Genomic DNA, 13,672 nt, shown 5'->3' with positions numbered 1-13,672 from the left:
TGTTTATTTATAAAACCAACAAATACAACATGAGTGCCTGTTAAGTGTCAGACACTGTCTAAGGTGCTAAAGATATACGCAATCTTGCTCTACAGAGATTATTATCCGTTATGGAAAACAGCAAGATCAACAAGATGTACGGGCTTCCCTGGTGGCTCAGACTGTAAAGAATTCAACTGCAATATAGGAAACCAGGTTTCAATCCCTGGGTCGGGGAGATCCTCTGGAGGAGGGCATGGCAACCCACTCCAGCATTCTTGCCTAGAGAACTCCATGGACAGAGGAGCCTGGCAGGCTACAGTCCACAGGGTCACACGGAGTTGGGCATGACTGAGCAACTAAACACACACAAGATGTACAAAAGAGGAAGATAAGTGTAATAAGTATTAAGTATAGGCTGCCATGGGCATAGAAGAGGGGGCCTAATCTGGGTCAGAGGAAAGGTAAGGACATTAAGGGGATCAGCTATTCAACCTAATATTTAACTTAGGAGGAAGAGTAAGCTTGATGGGATTGAGTGGGAGAAAGACTTTAGGGGGTGAAGACAAAGAGTTATCTGAGCCAATAAACAGCATATGCAAAGGCTTAAAGAGAGAGCTGGCATACACGCCATTAATAAAGAATTAAAATTAGTTCTGCAGTTGCAGCTTGGGTGGCAATATAGAGGGCGGGGAGAGTAAGACAGATATAGGCCAGGAGATTATCAGGAGCCAGGAAATGAACTGGTACTTTAGGGGCAAGGAAAAGCACTTGTATGGATTTCAATCCAGGATTTTAAACAGCCTGGATTTTTAAGGCTGTTCAACTTGAATATGGTTTTGTAAAACATGGCATAAATTCTTGTGTGCAGCATGAGATTCTATGCACATAAGATAGGGTGTGAAAAGCGATAGATGAATGTCTGGACTTGACCTTTCTCAAGAAAATCTGCGTAGCATTTTTTAAAGCAGCAAAGAGTGATGGAAGAAGGAAGTACCCCAAGTGTCGGTTACCAGGTAACGACAATAACAAAACCCTGAGAGAGGTGACAGAGCTGTCTCCTCAGGTTGTCAGGGAACAGGAGCGACAAGCAGAGGGATGCCACGACATCAGCTGGACTTGCACATAAGCCCAGCCTCACATTTCACCTCTAGAGTTGCTCTTTCTGAGCCCCACTGAAGGCAGACAATAGTGGGCTGGAACCACATGGGACCAAGCTTATCCTGGTCCCGGCATGGAATCAGGTTGGCATAGGACAACAGCCTAGGGCTGAGAAGTCTAAGGGGCTTAAGGGGATCTGCTTTACCCCCATTAGGACTTGGATCACCTGGAGAATGTGTGTGAGTTCCCTGAGTCTCAGCCTTCTCCCAACATTCAAAACGTGGTGACAACTGCTATATCAGAGGGTATTTTGGAGGAGTTTTAAAAAAAAAAAAGCATGTAGGAAAGGTACTTCAACTCTCCCTTGGCATTTGGCAGGCCTTTGGTAAGAGGAGGCTCTGGCTATGAAACTATCAGCTTTGTTACTGTATGAAAAAGAATGGGGAACAGGGAAGGTAGAAGAAAAAGAAGTTTCTTCATAAGGCTTAGATGCCTTGGGAGCTACTTTATTGAGTCTAAATTCCTGGAGTGGCTTAAAGTAAATAAATGTTCTCAGCCTGAGGGTATGTGTCTGACTCTTACTTCACAGTTGATATTCACACGGATGGCAGGACTATGACTCTTAATTAAGTATTCACTGAGTAGCCTTTTTTCCCCAAAACAAACATATAATTAAGATGTCAGGGTGTATGTGTGTGTGTGTGTGTGTGTGTGTAGAGGTGACTCCTCTATAATACAGAAGCATAGAATTAGGGAGCTGAAAGGGTTGTTCTGTTATATACCACTAGCTGAATAGGATAATTCTCTGGCCAGATAACAATAAGTTATCTCCATTCAACGTTGCTAATCTATTTCTACTCAAATTCATGATTTGCTCCCTGAGTGTTGCTTCATGTGTTTGTATGGCAGCAATTGAGGACAGGGGCGCTCGAGGGGGTTTGATGGTACCTCCCTTTCCTCCTTCTCATCAAGTCTCCATCAACAGTGCTGTTCCCTATGGAAGCATGAGATTCCTAATGCCTAAAATAGGTAATTCATTGCTCCCTTAAGAGAAATAAGCCAAATGAACTGATGAGGCCAAATAAGCCAACTCTATAACTATGTGTGGTTCAGAGGGGATTCAATTCTATGAAGATAGGAACAGCACCCAGAACATATTTGAGGAAAAATGCGATTGAATGAGGAAATTAATGCCAGGCTTATTTCTGAGCTTTTTTTACTTCCCACAGATGTGTTATGCTCCATCAACACCCAATGCTCCCAACAGTCTCAGAAAATTCCTAAAGAGCTATTAAAAAGTAAATTAGTAAGCCGTCTCATTTCATAAAACATGCAGACTATAACTTGCCAAAAGAAAAAGACTAAAATATTATAAATGAGGAGAAAGTTATATTAACCCTAATTTATTAACCTTCATAAGAAGGAAGTTGTATTATTTACAGTAGCCAAGATACAGAAACAATCCAAATGTTCATCAATGGCTGAGTGGATTAAAAGGATGTGAGCATGCTTCAGTCCATGGGGTCACAAAGAGTTGGACACAATTAAGCGACTGAACTCAACTGACTGAGATATGTAAATAATAGAACATTATTCAGCTCTGACAGGCTTCCCTGGTGGCTTAGATGATAAAGAATCTGCCTGTAATGCAAGAGACTTGGGCTCAATCCCTGGGTCAGGAAGATCCCCTGGAGGAAGGAATGGCAATGCACTCCAGTGTTCTTGCCTGGAGAATCCCATGGACAGAGGAGCCTGGCAGACTGCAGTCCATGGGGTCACAAAGAGTCGCACACGCCTGAACCACTAACACACACACACACATTCAGCTATAAAAATAATGAAATTCTGCCACTTGCAACAACATGGATGGACCTTGAAGGCAGTATGCTAAGTGAAATGAATTAGACAAAGATGAATACTGTATGCTCTCACTTTTATGTAGAATCTTTAAAAAAGAAAGAAACAAACCCAAGCTCAGAAATACAGATAACAGGTTGGTGGCTGTCTGAGGTGGAGATTGAGGGGTGAGCAAAAGGGGTGAAGATAATAAAAGTACAAACTGTTAGTTATAAAGTAAATAAATCATAGGGATGTAATGTACAATACTGTGACTATAGTAAATAATACTGTATTGCATATTTGAAAGTTTATAATAAACAAATCTTAAACTTTCTCATTAAAAAAAATTAAAAGAAGGAAGCTGTATTCGTTTAGGAAAAAAATCCTTAGGATAGAAGGTGAGAGCACAGCCCAAGGTTGCCTTAATTGAAATAAAACCATTCCATGCTAGATGAGATGAGGAATGTATCCAGAAGAGGAGAACAAAAGAGAGACCAAGGAGACATTGGAGGACGACATATTCTGCAAGGTTGTTCTTACTTGTGAACCTCCCAAATCTTTGATAAAATTGCTAAAACTCAAAAATATATATTTTTGTAAAACACAGTGAAGAATGTTGTACCAGATTTTGGTTGAAACAAAAGCAATAAACTTGGGAGCAGGAAACAGGGTGGGGGGCGTACAGAGAGAGGCACAAGACAAGGAGCTGATTCCAGGACACTGGGGTTGGATTTGAGTTCAGTTTAACAAGATCCTTACAGGACAGGTGCCTTGGGTCACGTGGATACTCAAGTTTTCGATTAGTGGCCAGTGAATGTAAATTTCTCAGCTGAAAATTTCACCTTCAAACTACACAGGGCACTTATTTTACATTTATAAAGTATTTGCCCTAAAGCTCTGTTGCTCGAGAGATGGGCATACACAAGACGTTTTAAAAGAAAGGCGTCACATAAAAAGAACTGTTCTGGCTTGTGGTCAATTTTTAAATGATTTCCCCTTAATAGATTAAAGGACATCCATTGCTGACCTTCACTCGACAGAAATGGGAAACAAGCTCTCCTGAGATCAGCAATTGGCTACTTGGGGTTAGTGGACAGGGTTCTTTTTTGAAAGATCTCTGGTCAATATTCAACAACATCATTGTTTTCAGGATGCCTCAAGCCAGGAAAGATCAGCACACATTTTTAAAAAATTTTGATCATCACACATTTTAACAATAACTTTATTTCCAGCCCTTTCCAAAAGAAAACTCGCCTGCAAAACAGATCTCAAAAGTACACTGCCTGCTACAGGATAAATTAGGCAACTTTCTTATCAAGACTTGTCCGAGGATCATTAGTTTAAAGCCATCAGTGTACATGCCAAAAAACAAGAGATGACAGTCACCAACACAATGTCGGCACACAGGTTAGAGATTCCAAAACCAACCCCTGCACACACACACCTCCCAATAGAGGAGGTCAGAGGAAAAGAAAATAATGAAGGAGGAGAAATGGAAACAGCTTCAGTGGACAAAATCAGTTTATACCCTCAACTTTTCTTAAAGTTGAGACCCTTTTTTTAGTAGAGATCTTAGCAAAGTCAAGGGTCCATAGCACATGTTGTCCATGGAAATCCTGAAGTGATTAGCATCTCTCATGGAAGAGTAACATTAACAGGCCCTGAAATCCTCCTTCAAGACAGGTATACACTGGGATGCTCCCCTCCAACCAAAGATCAGTCAAGCCCGATGGTTTTCTCCTCCAAGTACAACAGAAAAACCTACATATCCACAGAAGCAGTTTCTAGAGCTTATTGGTTTATTTGCTCTATTCCAAGTCCCAGAACTTGAAATGATCTTTCCCACAGGGACCACCTGCTCCATCATGATCTCTGACCCACCCTTTGTTGAAGAGGGAAGAGGAGGAAGACAGTGGACTCACCAGCTGATTGCAGTACCAGTACAGCGACGACCCCTTCAGGACCACCCAGAACTTTTTCCATTTGTTGCCTAGGAAAGTTCCTTTCTCCTTTTTCTTATAGAGCCACCCTTGGCAGTCAGCATGTCCCAGGTCTTTACACGATATCCTCCTTCGACTCATGCTGAAAAAACCTGCAAATGAGTACATGAAAAAGTAGGTAACGTCGTATCCTGATTTATAAGACAGGGTGAAAGGGAACTGTACGCTGTTTACCTTCAGGAAGTTGGATTTTTGTACCAAGATTTACGCAAAGTGAATGTGAAACATAAAGTATCAATTTTATTTTTAAACATTCATTTGGTGCTTAGAAGGGACACGATCAAAGAAACAGTGAGACACAGGCAGGTGTAAGTCTAAGAACATTCTTCAATCGAGTGAGTTGAAAACATGAAAATCATGATTCTGGCAGGCACATCACTGCACTAACCAGCTTGTTTCAACAATAAGAGCAGTAGTTATGCAAGAGATGGAAAAGGGTTAATGCCCACCTAGAAACACAGCCACTTGCCGACTCAGTGCCAGTCTTTGTAAGACCTATTGACATACCACGGGAGATTAATCCAAATGAACAGCAAGCCATCATTTCTTAAAATCGATCCAAAAACAAGAACCCCCCCCCCCCCATTAATCTGCCATCCACGTCCTGGCATGAGCATTAAGACAGACAAAAATCGGATCCCAAAGAAGACACCCAGGAGAACACGACACTCACACACACACATAGGGGATAAAGAAACAAAAGATCTAATTACCTTGAGTTTTCTTTCTCTGCTTCTGACGCAAGGGAACCTGCTGGAAATGCAGGAAGGAGAGAAAAGAGGAAATTTCTGATTGTGTTGTAACATTTGTAAAGAGAGAAGGAGGGAGGAGGTGGCAGTGTTTATGAGCAGGATGGAAGCTAAAAAAAAAAAAAAAAAAAAAACTCTCCAAGCAGAGCTAAAGGGGCGCTTACTAGCTGAGGCACAAAATGTGCTAATTAGAATCAATAGACATCTAGCTGCACCTGAAAAACAGACTTAACACAGCATTTATCACTAATGTTTCCTGTTTCCACCCACAGTCACCTTTCTCACTACCACTTTAGTTATGACAGGATAGTGTTCACTCAAGTTCTTAAAAATAATAAAAATATCTCCCCTTTTATTTTTTGTGAGAGAAGAAAAACTTATAGCATGCTTCATTTTGTGCAATTTCTAAAGAGCAGCAGTTATTTAAATAAACCTGGAAGACAACCATTACAATCTCACACAACTACAGGTTTACATCAGACTACTAAATTCATGGTCCTGCTACCTGCACGGGGTTGCATGCAAACCACATGAATTAAACATCCCAGAAAAAGAAGTCCCACAACCTCTTTTGGTGAGGTATAAGTACCTATCAACCGTCCTTATTGGGAGATTCTGATTTGCAGCCAGGGGTTTAATTCACATATTGTCTTAAATAAGATAAATTAATTACCAATTTCTATTTTATACTAGCTTTTCTAAGATTTAAATTAGAAAAAAAAAGATGCTATATCTGAAATACACATTTTTCACAGTACATTTTAAACAATTCATGTAAAATCATCAGACTATAAACAAAAATAGAAAAAAAATGCTTTCAACTGGCTCTGTGTGTGTGTGTGATTTTTTTTCCTCCATGATATCTAAGCTGAATTCAGTCAGGGTTAAATGACATAATCTTTTGAGTGGAGAATTTGAAAAAAAAAATGTATATAATCGAAGAGGAGTTCTAAAAATTGGTATGCAATCCTATTACAAGATCTTATAAAGTTATTCTAGATGCACCTGGCTAATATCCTCTGCATCTAACTATTGCTCTAATAATTACAATGGTTCTATTATATGTTTGAAGAGGGAATATGACCGAGTGGAAGTAAGATGGGATTTTTAAATTCAGAGACCTGAAATCAACTTACAGTTGTTATAATTAGTAGCTGTGTTACCCAGGGAAAAGTCAGTTTAGCACAAAACCAACTTCCTTCATTTGTAAAATCAAGATATTTATAATTCCAATCCTCTAAGTCTCATAAGTATTTAATATGATTGTACACAAAAATGCACTAAAAACTAAAAATTCTGTATGTATGCAATGTAATATTATATGATTATAGATATAAACAAATACTTCATATCTAATAACCAAAAATTTCCTAATAAGTTTTAGGATAGGTAGGATTTATATTTCTCTCAGATATATTTCTCTCAATATTTAACTTGACTGATGAAGTTAAAGTGCCTTAAACTATATTTCCTGAGAAACCTCATAGTGACTTTTTATTTTATAAATATTAGAATAAAATTTTACCCCTGAAGAAATAAATCATCCTTTTGAAAAATGAACATGACAAAGGCAATAACTGCCCTAAATTTTAGGCAAGAGAAGACATGTTAGAGTCAAGGCAGGCAACAAAAACTTAGGCATTTTTTAGCAAGTTCTAGTCATTTCCACTTCATAAGATAATCTCCCACTCTGACCTGCATCCTGGTCTAAAATTCCCTCTATTCTCTCAAATGTTCTTTCTCCTAGGGTTTTTTCTATATGCAATTATCTGAGTTCAGCAAAGCCCATTAGCAAAATATTTTAGCCCAAATATATTGTTCAGATAATGTAAATTATTTGGATAGTTAGAACTTAGCTGAGAGCCAGGACTAAAAAAGAAGAAACTCAGTCAATTTAGACAGTGGGAACAATTTAAGAGCATCTGGGGTCCAGGAGACCCCAGGAAGCTCTCAAAACAAATTAAGAACCACAGGGGAGTAGGAAGAAAAGGGAATTGTAGGCAGAGGCAGTCCTAGACCATTCTGGCCCATCTGAACAAGGTCAGTCACATTAGCTTATACAAAAAGAACAGCTTAGAAAAGAAGAGAAAGTAGGAGAGGAGGCTGTAGGATCCGTGAATGGAGGCAGCCCAGTTCCATCCCTATCCCTCCTGACTGGGAGCAGGCGAATTTCCTCCATCCAACAATTATGGGCTCCTAGGCTTAACAGGTGACGCTAGTGATAAAGGTATCTCTTGTCACCAATGCAGGAGACGAGACATAAGAGACATCGGTTCAATCCCTGGGTTGGGAAGATCCCCTGGAGGAGAAAATGGCAACTCGCTCCAGTATTCTTGCCTAGAAATCGCATGGACAGAGGCGCCTAGTGGGCTACAGTCCATGGGGTCGCAGAGTCTAACACAACTCAAGTGACTCAGCAGAGCACAGTTTGACAAGGTCTTTCCAGCTCTACCATACAAGCTGATGGCTGCTCCTAGAGAAAACCCTCTATCAAACTGCATGCTGTGTCTCAGCTTGGCCCCAAAACAGGCCTCGGTCCATGCTAGATTCTTGCCTCTGGACTAATGAGAAGTGGGGCTCTAGGCTGGACAATACCTCACGCAGGGGGAGCACCCAAAACTGAGAGGACCTTATTCAGACTTTTTTTTTTTTTAAAAGGAGGGCAAGGAGTTTAGTCATTGAGTCAGCCCTACACCTCAGACAGAACTTTTCCTAGGGCAAATGATCATAAAATCTGTATAAGTGTTCAAACTTTCCCCCAACCAAAAGCAGAGCTGCATATTACAGGAACAATAAATTAGAGGGGATTGCATTTTCACTTGATCTACTTGAACTTGAAACCTAAATTGATTTACATGAGAGAATGAAAACAATCTTGAGAACTTCAGTAAGTTTGAGATATGTCTAACTCCTCACAACAGGAAGTGGAACCCACGAACTCGTCAGTTTCAAAAAGATCTCACATGTGGTTTATTCCACTAGATGAGCAAGAAAAAGCCAAACAAACAGTGAGCATTTTATGAAACCATTTTTTTTTGATAGGGAATTATAACCATTATAGCAAATGTGTGTGTAAGTATGCTCAGTCGACTCTTTGTGACCCTATAGACGGCAGCCCACCAGGCTCCTCAGTCCATAGAATTTCCCCAGAGAAAACTGGAATGCGTGCCATTTCCTGCTCCAGGTGATCTTCCTGACCCAGGCATTGAACCTGTATCTCTTCATAACAAATATCTGAAGCCTAACAAGAAATTTTTCTCAAAAGATTTTCTTCTTATTGGTATATTGAAAGTAAAACTTAAAATTCTGAATTTGCCCTAACTTGGCTCTAAAATTTGAGGACAGTTTTCTTTTAAATAAATATTTTCTTTTTATTGAAAAGGAGTATTTTTCTTTTACTTTTTAAGGGGGGGGTTAAAAAAATTCACTTGGTCATTAATCACTCAAAAACACATGCTATATAAATATACAAAGGAACCAGTATAAAATATATAAATGGACCTCCTCTGATATTGAATGATGGTGTTCACATCCAAGTTAAGGGTAATTATTATACTGATTTCTAATTTATGCTTCCTTGGTGGCTCAGACGGTAAAAGTATCTGCCTACAATGTGGGAGACCTGGGTTCGATCCCTAGGTCGGGAAGATCCTCTGGAGAAGGAAATGGCCACCCACTCCAATATTCTTGCCTGGAAATCCCATGGACAGCGGAGCCTGGTGGGAGTCGCAAAGAGTCACACATGACTGAGTGACTTCACTTCACTAATTTATACAGCAATTAAATCTTAAAGGTACAATTTACCCGTGACATATTAAAATTCACCATAAAATAGTTTGTCATCACATCAAACTTCACAATGATCTCATCTTAAAATTGTATGGTGATATGCTATGACGGGTCCTGATTTGTGGCCTTTTGCCAGGTTCCATGGTATAAAACCTCACAGCACTGTCAATTTTAAGCTACCAATACTTTAAGTGGCCAGCAGCCTGAGCCGAAGGACACAAAGAGCCTCAAAGCTCTAGGGGAGTATTAGTCACTCGGTCAGTCCGACTCTTTGTGACCCATGGACAATAGCCCGCCAGGCTCCTCCATCCATTGGATCTTCCAGGCAAGAATACTGGAGTGGGTTGCCATTTCCTTCTCCATTAACCAAGCCACAAAAATTCCTAAATTTTTTAGGGCCAAACCAGTTCCAGCTGATAAAGCCACTAGGGAGTTTCTCTACAAAACACCTTTGCCCCCCACCCAAAAAAATCACTTCTTTTTCCTGGAAAATTAAACTCAATTTTGTAAAGAGAAATTTCAAGCTTTAAATATTAAAATTTCACCTGTAAAAATACATGAAAAACTTGCTAATTTTTTTCAGAAGACTAGCTACCTTAGATATTACTAAGTTAATATGAAAAGAAACCCTCTGATAGTGAATAATGAAGATAGATAACTTTATAATAACAATAGACAATAATTGAAAACAATGATAACCAAGAAGCATAAACCTTATAGTTAGATAGTGTTTGCCATAGCCAGGGTGAGTCTTTTCATAAATACTTGGACTGAATTGTCACAATATTTATAGCTTATATGTTATTATAATGTACATTTTACCGAGAAGAAAAATTTTTAATTAATTTTTATTAGAGTACAATCACTTTACAGTGCTGCATTAGTCTCTTGCCATACGGCAAAGTGAATCAGTCACAGGTATACGTACATTCCCTCTTTTTTAGATTTCCTTCCCACCATTTAAGTCAGAGGAGAAAACGGAAGTAAATCAAGGTTCAGTGTTTTGCCCAAAGTCACAAAAGGAAATGGTAAAATACATATATTTATTTCAAAGAATAAAATTCACAAAGTAGTAACCTTTAAGGTTATCTGCTTTGGTTGTTGATGTTATATAAAACAAGAGGACAGAAAAGCAGGGATTGGAGTTTGAAGTAAAGCTGGATACAATGGCACTTTCTAGATTGAAGAGAAATTGGACAAATAAAAGAACTAGGGAGAAGAGAAAGAAGAAAGAGAAGAAAAAGAAGGAGGGAGGGTGAGAAGGAGGAGGCTAAAAGGTGGAAAGTGAGGGAGAAACGTGTCAGGGAAAGAGTGTCTAGCTTAATCAGTGGAATAAATGACAACAATGTAGAGAACTGTGGTGTTGGAGAAGACTCTTGAGAGTCCCTTGGGCTGCAAGGAGATCCAACCAGTTCATCCTAAAGGAGATCAGTCCTGAATGTTCATTGGAAGGACTGATGCTGAAGCTGAAACTCCAATCCTTTGGCCACCTGATACAAAGAGCTGACTCATGTGAAAAGACCCTGATACTGGGAAATACTGAAAGTGAGAGAAGAAGGGGACGACAGAGGATGAGATGGTTGGATGGCATCACCGACTCGATGGACATGAGTTTGAGTAGTCTCCAGGAGCTGGTGATGGACAGGGAGGCCTGGCGTGCTGCAGTCCATGGGGTCGCAAAGAGTCAGACACGACTGAGTCACTGAACTGAACTGATAGAGAACATGGCTTAAATAGAGAAATGACAACTCACTCCAGTGTGGCCTGGAGAATCCTATGAACAGAGGAGCCTGGTGGGCTACAGTCCACAGGGTCGCACAGAGTCAAACACTACTGAAGCAACTTGACACAGCAGCATTTATAAATACGTACATACATATCCATAGTAAACATATTGAGTTTGATGTATATAAGACACATGGGAAAAGAGCATGTATAGTATTTACGAGTCTAGAGATGTGGGAGAAGTCTGGAATAAAGACGTAAAATGAGAAATCATCAGTGTACAGAGAGTGGAAATCTTGAGTTTGGGTAAGATCACTCAGATGTGTAGGATGTCAAAGGACTGAAGTCAAAATCCAAAGGAAGACCAAAGCGTTTACACAGAACTAACAGGAATGGAGACTGTCAGGAGACAGAGCAGACCAGCAGAGGAAAACAAGAAAATCAGGAGAGGGATTGTCTCGGAAGTGAGGGAGAGACTGAAGGGAGAGGTGAGCCAAAACTATCAAACACTGACCCTTGTAAAAAGAGAAAGAAAAAATTACTAGAGACCCTGGCAAAACAGTTTCAACGTTGGGTTGGCTAGAAAACAAATTTCAGTGGGTTGGGGAGGAATGGGAATTGAAGAAGTTAACAGGGCACTAAAGACTGGTCTCTCCAGAATCTTAACTGAAAAGAGGACACATAGTAACAGGAGTCAAAAAGACACTGTTACAGGTGTTTTCAAAACCATGCTCAGGTGCTTATAATCTCTCCTGCAGTAAACTATAGATAAACACTTGTTCACTGACAGTGGGATGTTGAAACTGAAAAGCCATTTAACTACATGATATCAAAAGTCTCAGCTGTTCATATTCTAACTCATTTGAGTACACATTTCTTCCTTCCTTCTTTTCCTTCTTAGTTTTCACTTTATTTTTAAGGGAATGAAATATGAATACATGATATACAACTTCCCTTTTCCATTTCCCTCTCATTCACCCCAAGTTACACTAAACTGAATGTGATATTTATCATTCCCATGCAATTTTAGTATTTATAAGCAGCATTTAACAATACTGTAAGCAATAAATAGCATTAAAGGAGGTGTTTAATTTTCAATATTGTATTTTTGAGATTTTTTTCCATGTTGAGATAAGTAGTTGTAATTCTAAGACAGCACTGCAGTCAATGAAAATTTCACAGTTTATTTATCCACTCACATGTTCAGTTCAATTCAGTTCAGTCGCTCAGTTGTGTCCAACTCTTGGCGACCCCATGAACCGCAGCATGCCAGGCCTCCCTGTCCATCACCAACTCCCGGAGTCCACCCAAACCCATGTCCATTGAATCAGTGATGCCATCCAACCATTTCATCCTCCATTGTCCCCTTCTCCTCCTGCCCTCAATCTTTCCCAGCATCAGGGTCTTTTCAACTGAGTCAGCTCTTCGCATGAGGTGGCCAAAGTATTGGAGTTTCAGCTTCAACATCAGTCCTCCAATGAACACCCAGGACTGATCTCCTTTAGGATGGGCTGACTGGATCTCCTTGCAGTCCAAGGGACTCTCAAGAGTCTTCTCCAACACCACAGTTCAAAAGCATCAATTCTTCAGTGCTCAGCTTTCCTTATAGTCCAACTATCATATCCATACATGACTCACATATTAACCCACATTTAATATATAATTGTTCACTGCCACAACATTGTTGCAATTATCAACTTTGTTTAACTTCCATTGTACAATTTAATACACATGGGCACATGTGTCCATGGGTTAGAGTATTTACCTGAAAGTAGATTGCACGGTCATCAGAGAAGGCAATGGCACCCCACGCCAGTATTCTTGTCTGGAAAATCCCATGGACAGAGGAGCCTGGTAGGCTGCAGTCCATGGGGTCACTAAGAGTCAGACACGACTGAGCGACTTCACTTTCACTTTTCACTGTCATGCATTGGAGAAGGAAATGGCAACCCACTCCATTGTTCTTGCCTAGAGAATCCCAGGGACGGAGGAGCCTGGTGGACTTCCGTCTATGGGGTCGCACAGAGTCAGACACGACTGAAGCGACTTAGCAGCAGCAGCAGCAGCAGCAGATTGCATGGTATGCATTCTTAATTTTTTGGATATCCCCCGATTGCTCTCAAAGTGTCCTATTTATAATCCTTGCAATTAAGAAAGGGCTTCTCAGGTAGCACTAGTTGTAAAAAAAACCCACCTGCCAATGCAGAAGATGCAAGAGATGTGAGTTCGATTTCTGGGTTGAGAAGATTCCCTTGGAGAAGTGCATGGCAACCCACTTCAGTATTCTTGTCTGGAGACCCCATGAACAGAGGAGTCTGGAAGGCTATGGTCCATAGGGTCGCAGAGTCAGATACGAGTGAAGTGACTTAGTATGCATGCATGCAATGTATAAAAGTTTTAATTCTCTACAACCTGGAATATGTTTTGGTCTTTTCTTTCAAAATTTCAGTCATCTTTCTACCCATTCCTTTTTTTTTTTCTATCCCCCTG

General features: G+C 40.1%; 1 protein-coding gene across 1 annotated transcript in view; it reads right to left on the bottom strand.

Annotated features, from left to right (window-relative positions):
- The window catches only part of IPCEF1 (interaction protein for cytohesin exchange factors 1), a 145,802-nt gene that overhangs the window by 67,647 nt on the left and 64,483 nt on the right, over positions 1-13,672 (bottom strand). The window contains exons 4-5 of the mRNA XM_065931085.1: positions 5,633-5,672; positions 4,842-5,011 (exon numbers count right to left, since the gene is read on the bottom strand). Coding sequence (XP_065787157.1) covers positions 4,842-5,011; positions 5,633-5,672 — 210 coding nt within the window. The remainder of the gene's footprint in view (positions 1-4,841; positions 5,012-5,632; positions 5,673-13,672) is intronic.

Source organism: Muntiacus reevesi, chromosome 3 (genome assembly GCF_963930625.1).
Source record: "Muntiacus reevesi chromosome 3, mMunRee1.1, whole genome shotgun sequence".
Lineage (NCBI taxonomy): Eukaryota > Metazoa > Chordata > Mammalia > Artiodactyla > Cervidae > Muntiacus > Muntiacus reevesi.
Note: the sequence above shows the minus strand (reverse complement) of the source record. Positions and strands in the feature narration are given on the sequence as shown.